A 7,939-nucleotide genomic window follows, 5' to 3' on the forward strand; every position below is an offset into this window, starting at 1 on the left:
TATTACACACATTTATCTTTTTTTAAGTTAACCAAGTCTAATATGCATATAATGCAAGAGTTATTATTGCTCCAATACCAATACTGATCTTGGTATTGCTATTTAGCTTTATCTAGATGCCTAAATGTTTTGTTTTTTTTTGCTTTTGCAGAAACCAATAGGCTAAGTGTACCTAACAAAGTGGCCAGTAAATGCCTCTCTCATAAATACAGCTTCCAGCTAAAGTACAATAAAATAAAAACCTACATATAAAAATGTAGATTAAGATTTAATAAAACTTGCAAACAAAAGACAGGACAATAAATATTTTGTGACAGCGTCACGGCATTTATTACTACGGTATCAAACAGTTTTTACCCCTTTACTCCATCCACAGGCCAACTGGGGGGGTCACAGCTCAATCATAGTAAAACCAGTGAAGAACGGGTCCAGTCAAAATTAATTTAAACCCTCTCATCTGGTCTGCTTGAATATATTTCTAACAACTTATTACAGTTAACATGTTTTATGAATGTAGAACAGCAGAAACAAAACGTTCAGAATCACATGTTGCTGTTCTGGCCTGCCTGAATTAAAATCTGCTGCAGTCAAGAACCAGAAGCGACGCAGAGCAGAGCAGGAGGAAAGGGAGGGCTGAAAAAATTTCTTTTGGAGAATTCTGTACATGGAGGTTTTGGCCTTCAGTGTGTTCACATGTATACGCATTATGAGGACACAGACAAGACGCTTACTGAGGATCAGGAGAAGTGCAATCCATTACTCAAAACTGGACAGGAAGTTCAGTACAATCTGCTTCAGTTTAGCATCTGATGCCTCTGAGATCTTTCCATCAGTCCTGGAAAAAAAAAAAAAAAAAAGATTAGTAATAAAAATATTTTAAATGTGCCAACCTATACAAGAGAGAAGCTTTGCCTTACTTGATTGCAGAGAGCAGGTCCTTCTGCTGGCTGAGGATGTGCTGCAGGAATGCCTTCTCAAACTTTGTGATCTTGCTGGGCTCCATCTTGTCCAGGTGTCCTCTGACGCCGGCGTAGATGACCGCTACCTGCTCCTCAATGGCCATGGGAGCTGCAGGAGAGAGGCAGGTACACCAGTACATAAACCAGTCAGTCCAGATATTTCTCAGGATTTAATTGTGTTGGTGTTAAAGTTTCTTTACAGTAGTAGATGACAGTTTTCATGTAGTATAAATCCAGGTTAGTTGGACCCTGGAGCTAATGGTTAGCTCTTTTTTTCCCCTCTTAACTTCAGAGCTTAAAATCTTTCAAACAGCTTCAGCTCTAATTTAATTGTATTATTCTTAATTTGTAATTTTAGCACTATTTTACACAACAAAAATTAGCAACTAATTAGTTATCAATTAATCCGATTAAAAGAAATTGGCACATTTGACTTTTCACTTAAACACTTGACAAGTGTTTCATTAATGCAAAGCGTTCATTTTCTACAGTTTTGTCTTAATTACAGCAATAAATTAATTTCTTATTAAATTGGCTTTTTTTGAGTATGTACATTCCAGTTAATGATTGATTACCAAATTAGTTCATTCCAATTAGTGAACTTAATCATTTCAGCTCTTTAAAAAACCCCCAACTATATTATAGTGATAGTATACGATACATTTATGCTGGAAATTGAGTTAGGAGGCGTTGTGCCACCAATAACTTTTCTAATAAGGATTATGTAAAGAGTTTCCACCTTAAATAAAATGTAGATGTAGTTTTTTCACAGCCTAACTTTTAATCAGCTTCTCTGACGGAAAACATTTCACACAGGAAGTTTATTACTGTGTCGGTTAATTATGGCAATCAGTTTGTGTAATTATCAGCCCATTGCAAACAGGAAGACTTAAAGTCCAATAGGAAGTGTTCACATAAACCCCGGTGGAGACACGAGTCATCTTAGGACAGCAGACGTCCAATTTGGCCTCTGGATTCAACTCATCTAGATTTATACCAAATGAAGATGCCAAGAGTGCCGTCTACTGCAGGTAAGATATCGTTTTTCCCTTTACGGATCCTGACCCATCAACACTCACAGTACTGTCCCTGCTTCAGCAGCTCAGTGAGCCTGACGCCTCTATTGAGCAGCTGCTGGGTGGCGGCGTCCAGGTCAGAACCGAACTGAGCGAAGGCAGCCACCTCACGGTACTGAGCCAACTCCAGCTTCATGGTACCAGCCACCTGCAGGGACGTCAGACTGGATTTAATGGATTCAACTCTCAGTAAACATAATGAGGGTGAATTCTAACCACAGACTGGACAGACCTGCTTCATGGCTCTGGTCTGGGCGGCAGAACCCACTCTGGACACAGACAGACCCACGTTGATGGCTGGACGGATACCCTTGTAGAACAGCTCAGTCTCCAAGAAGATCTGCAGAAAAAAATAAAATTAAATTAAAAAATAGGGCAAAACTAAATTAAACACTGCATAAAGAGGCCATTTACTGAATATTTTTAATATGAAACAACACTGACCTGTCCGTCTGTGATGGAGATCACGTTTGTGGGGATGTAGGCAGACACGTCTCCGGCCTGGGTCTCGATGACGGGCAGCGCAGTGAGGGAGCCGCCTCCAAAGTTGTCGTTCATCTTGGCTGCTCTCTCCAGCAGACGGGAGTGCAGGTAGAAGACGTCGCCAGGGTACGCCTCACGACCTGGAGGGCGGCGCAGCAGCAGAGACATCTGACGGTAGGCGACAGCCTGGTGGGAGAGACCAGGAGAAAATTAGTCCATATGCAACATTTGCTCTTAAGGCTGAATAATAAATCCATTTGGGTTTTTGAAGATGTCATTTTTGGGAAATCTGGATTTCTTTTCCTCCCCTCCAACAAAGCATTTCTTGGGTTTTCATAGCTCAGAGTGATGTTGACACCTAAAGTCTCCCATCCATTTAAGTTAACTAAATAGAATATTAGGGCCAGGATACAATTCCTTTTCAGTTTATCGGAATAAAGTCATACTAGCAGAATAAAGTTTTAATATTAGGAAAATAAATTAGTGATTTTATGAGAACTCCAACAAGACAAAAAATTTAAATGAGGGCTATAGAGCATTTTGTGAAATTATATTTCGGTAAAAGTTTTACAGATAATACGCAATAGAAATATTTCATCTTTTAATCACATCATCGACTTTGAAACAAGTTGCGTCTACTCTGAAGAAAGATCTACATGGGTTGAACTGATCACGTCAGACCCTGATAACTCAAAGCTTTTCTCATTTTTTTCCCCCCACTAAATTTTAAGAATTTTTGGTAACATTGCATCTTTATTCTGTTAATATTGCAAGTATATTCTTGTAGTTAAAATCTCATGGTCAAGCCCTGATATGCTGATGTACAACTCAGAAGAATTTATTTATTTTTTAAATAAAAGCCACTTTTGAAAATATTCTGTCAAATTAAGCCATAATCTCCTAGCTTTAATTCCTTGACATTCGAACTCGCCTGCTTGGACAGATCGTCGTAGATGATCAGGGCGTGTTTGCCGTTGTCTCTGAAGTATTCTCCCATGGAGCAGCCAGAGTAAGGAGCGAGGTACTGCAGCGGAGCGGCATCGGAGGCGGTGGCGGACACAACGATGGTGTACTTCATGGCGTCGGTGTCAGTCAGCCTCTTAACCAGCTGAGCCACGGTGGACCTCTTCTGACCAATAGCAACGTAGATGCAGTACAGCTTCTTCTTCTCATCGGTTCCGTCGTTGAAGCGCTTCTGGTTGATGATGGTGTCGATGGCGATGGCGGTTTTGCTGAAGTGAAAATAAGCAGCGTTTAGAAACATCGGAGCATGAATGCATTTCTCTAAATGAGTTGGAGAAATGCCAGTAGTTACCCAGTCTGCCTGTCTCCGATGATCAGCTCACGCTGGCCACGGCCGATGGGCACCAGGCTGTCCACGGCCTTGATTCCAGTCTGCATCGGCTCCCTCACTGAGATACGGGGGATGATACCTGGAGCCTTCAGACCAACACGCCTGCGGATCTTTGAGCCCAAAGGACCCTGAGGAAAAGAGAACCATGCTGCTCTTATTCATGTTTCTGTCGTAAATTTACACTAGATTTTTTTATGAATACAAGTGATGCACTGATCAAATGGCCAGAGATCAGGAAGCTACAAATTTCCTTTGACTGGGGTGTAAAATACAGGGGAGGGGGAGAAGAGTTGCTTTCAACTCTTCAAGAAAAACCCAAGAGCTTCTTTGATTCTTTGTCTATGAACATGAATTTTTGAAATACATCCAAGTACGAGAAAAAATAAAAATAAAAATCTTACTCTGCTCAGTTCAACACTACAGCAGGATCTGAAGCAATCCATTTTGATTCTTTTGGGACAATTCAAATTTATTTTAAGAAATCTTATAAAACTTGCTCTACTTTCTAACTCAGATTTTATTAACTTATTTATTGAGTCAAATCTGAATGACTTGTTTTGTTGCCATCTGTGTAATATTGTTTTTATTAAAACAGGTCTCTTTTGGAAATGAGACAACCTGTATAAATGTAGGTCAAAAAAAAAAAAAGTTAATTATAATACTGTTAGAAAAAAATTAATAAAAAGCAGAAATTAATTTCAGTTAGAAAATTCAAGAAGATTGAATTTAATTGAACAAAATAATCTGCTGCAGAATACTCTCAACTTTGAAACTGATCTACAAATTTTCCCATCAAAGTGTTTTTTTTCATTATTTATTTGTTTTTACGAAACTTGAGTTAACCTTTCCATCGATGGCGTTTCCCAGAGCATCCACCACGCGGCCCAGCAGCTCCTCGCCCACAGGAACATCCACGATGGCTCCAGTTCTCTTCACAATGTCGCCCTCCTTGATCAGCTTGTCGTTACCAAACACCACGACACCAACGTTGTCAGGCTCCAAGTTCAGAGACATGCCCTACAACGACAAACGTACATATTTAGCATTTTGACATTAGGAAGTAATGAGCTTTTTGATTTCAGCTTCTGTTGAATCACAGCTGACCAGATGCAGAAAGCAGCTTTAACAGTTTATTTTGTTTTAAGCAATCAATTTGTTTCTAAACATACTTTGAGTCCAGAGGAGAATTCCACCATCTCTTCAGCCTGGACGTTCCTCAGGCCGTACACTCTGGCAATACCGTCACCGATGGACAGCACACGGCCCGTCTCCTCAAGGTCAGCGGAGGTGTCGGCACCCAAGATCTTCTCCTCCAGGATGGAAGAGACCTCAGCTGTGCCTGTGAATGAATAATTAATATTACAATTGCTTCGTCTAACAATACATGGCAGCACCGATCGGTGCTTCCCAGGCAAGAACAGAGTTCAGGTTTCATTCCAAAGAAATTTATTGATCTAAATTATTTTTGGCCACAATTACAATCACATAAGAGAAGCAAAAAAGTGCTACAGATTTTTAGGTGGGAGATGGTTTGAATCAAACAAAAGAAATTTGCAGAATAATCCCATTTATGCACAAAAGCACATGTACTCGACCTTTACTGAAGTGCATTGATGTTCGATTACCTATCAGAACCAGTCAGGAGGAAACCGATTCAGAGGTCTGTTCAACAGATTTGTGCGTCTATACTACACTTTGACCTTTTCAAAGTACAGCAAAATATTGTTTTTGTTTATTAACATTAAGTACCAGAAAAATAAAAAAATAAAATAAGTCCACTCAATATGTTATTAATGAGAATACAGCTTATTGCCAATCATTGGATTGGAAATCATTTCAGAACTGAGCAAACACTTTCTTTAAGAGTGCAAAACTGATTTTTTTATGGTATGATATTATGAAGTCTTTAATGTATTACAACAGCAATAAATTTTTCGCTAAATAAAAGGATTGTTACAAATGAACACTTATTCCAAATATAAACAAAAATATCTGATAAATGTTTGCAATACAAATTTTGGTATAAAATAAAATATTTCTGATTTTATATCTCCAAACATCATTGAAGAAAATGTATCTTGAATTTGCTTTTAAAACAATAAAGCCTTTATTTTAGAATAACATACATGACAAAAACTTGGATTGGTTCCAATAATACTGGCTCAAGAACACACAGGATTTTCTTTGTGCATCAGTTTCCTTCAAAATCTTGACAGAAAAACCCACACTCAGGAAAAGCCTGACCAAAGCACCTCTGTTATTTATACACCATAAAATTTGATCCGATCTCAATTATACTTCAAGGTGCATGAATGTCAAAACGTATGAGAGCTCTTACAATTAATTTTGATAAAAACAATACCCATTTTTCTGCATATGATCCAGTTTATCGCTCAGGCAAAATTGGCACCTCAAATATCTTTGTCCATTTCTATTATACTGCAAATAATCCCATGCTAATAATCCCATGCTTTTAAGTTGAATAGGAGCAAAGCATTTGGCCACCAGGGTTTTGTTATAGATAGCTTACTGAACTGGTTATATTAAGAATTTTGCAACAAAAACATGAAGCGTTTCTCTAGGTATATATAAGTACTGTTTATTTGAACAGAGTAGACAACATGCTGAAGAACAGAACCGCATTTGACTCACCTGTCTTCTGCAGCCATGGTCTCTGTGTGTGGATGTGGTTGACCCCCACGCAGGCGGCCGGGAGCGTCTTGGACACCTGCAGTCAAGGACAGGCGGACTTATTAGCTTGTCCAAGGGAAACCTCACATTATTATGTCGGACATTGGTGGTGAGATTAAAAACCTAAGATATGCGCAGGTTAAACGCTGCGCAGCGGATAGGGCATGCGCTGTCAGGCTTCCTGACCTTCAAGCGTGGCTGAATAAGCCATTAGCTCGGTGTTAGCCTGGATGCTAACTTTAGCCACTGCATAACACCGGGTCTTTGCAAGGACAACTCGACAAAATATGTTTAGCTCAGTAATATTAACACTACAAGGTTAAGCTATTACCGACAGCTGATTTCTTGCGTTCAGATGCGCTTTTATGGATTAGTGTCGTGTAAGCTAGCGGCCTGTACCCTTCACGTTCACAAAGCTTAACAAATAATACCAAAAATGCTTAGTGCTACCACCACAGTAGCTGTATATTGTTTAGTAAAATACTTACAAATCCAGCTCTCCTGGGGAGGCTCTTGACTAAAGCTGCTGCAACTCTGACGGATAACATTTTGTCGGGTTGCTAATGACCTGTCCTCCACTAAGCGCCACCGACTTGCCTGAATGTAATGGCTGAATGAACGCTTCTTCTATTTATTGAAATTATGTCAATTTGTCCGGTTTACTGCTCAGCTATGCCCCCTGCCGCCAAGGAATAGACAATGCCCTGCTTCCCTCAAGGAAAATCTGGTATTTTCAATAATAAAATGGAAACATTAGCACAGATAAATAATACAATTATGAAAGGAAAAGAAAAATATTCAGAAAAAACACTTTTCCAAATCAAATCTTTTCAATATAAAACTACTCATTGTATACATGCCATATATCTTAGAACAGGTTAATGTACTTGCAGTGACAATGAATAATATTTACTACATATTCACTTAACCTCAAAACAGCAAAATAGTCTCACCCAGAAATTAGTGGCCAGAAATTTTATTCAAGTGGTAGGGATACCAATGTTACTCAAGTAAAAAGCACAGTGTAATAAAAAGTAAACTATTTCTATTAGGTTACTCAAGATAATGTAACTGAATGAATGTAACTAGTTACTACCCATCTCTGGTAAAAAATATATATATATATTTTTAGTTGATAATTTTGTGTTGTTAAACAATATATTATGAATTCCTTATTTCAACTCAGTTTTATTTTAATTTATTTAGGTGGTTCCTAATTCACAACGAAATACCTCCCTGGCACTTCACAGGACAAATGGCCCAGTTCATATCAACTTCATAGAATCCAGTTGACTGCCAAAATCAAATCAATTGAGTCCATTTCAATAAAATGCAATAATAAGGTAAGATTCTGATCCAATTCCATATAGTTCAGT

General features: G+C 38.6%; 1 protein-coding gene across 1 annotated transcript; it reads right to left on the minus strand.

Annotated features, from left to right (window-relative positions):
• Positions 1 to 304: 304 nt before the first annotated feature.
• On the minus strand, positions 305 to 7,201 carry LOC122827659 (ATP synthase subunit alpha, mitochondrial-like). Its single transcript, XM_044110555.1, has 11 exons — positions 7,052 to 7,201; positions 6,525 to 6,600; positions 5,042 to 5,211; positions 4,716 to 4,889; positions 3,834 to 4,000; positions 3,450 to 3,750; positions 2,480 to 2,704; positions 2,268 to 2,375; positions 2,039 to 2,183; positions 918 to 1,068; positions 305 to 835 (listed from the first exon to the last, which is right to left on the minus strand). The coding sequence occupies exons 1-11, from the start codon at positions 7,109 to 7,111 to the stop codon at positions 757 to 759; spliced, it is 1,656 nt and encodes a 551-aa protein (XP_043966490.1). The 5' UTR covers positions 7,112 to 7,201; the 3' UTR covers positions 305 to 756.
• Positions 7,202 to 7,939: the final 738 nt, after the last annotated feature.

The sequence above is a fragment of the Gambusia affinis genome, linkage group LG03 (genome assembly GCF_019740435.1).
Source record: "Gambusia affinis linkage group LG03, SWU_Gaff_1.0, whole genome shotgun sequence".
Taxonomy (NCBI): Eukaryota; Metazoa; Chordata; class Actinopteri; order Cyprinodontiformes; family Poeciliidae; genus Gambusia; species Gambusia affinis.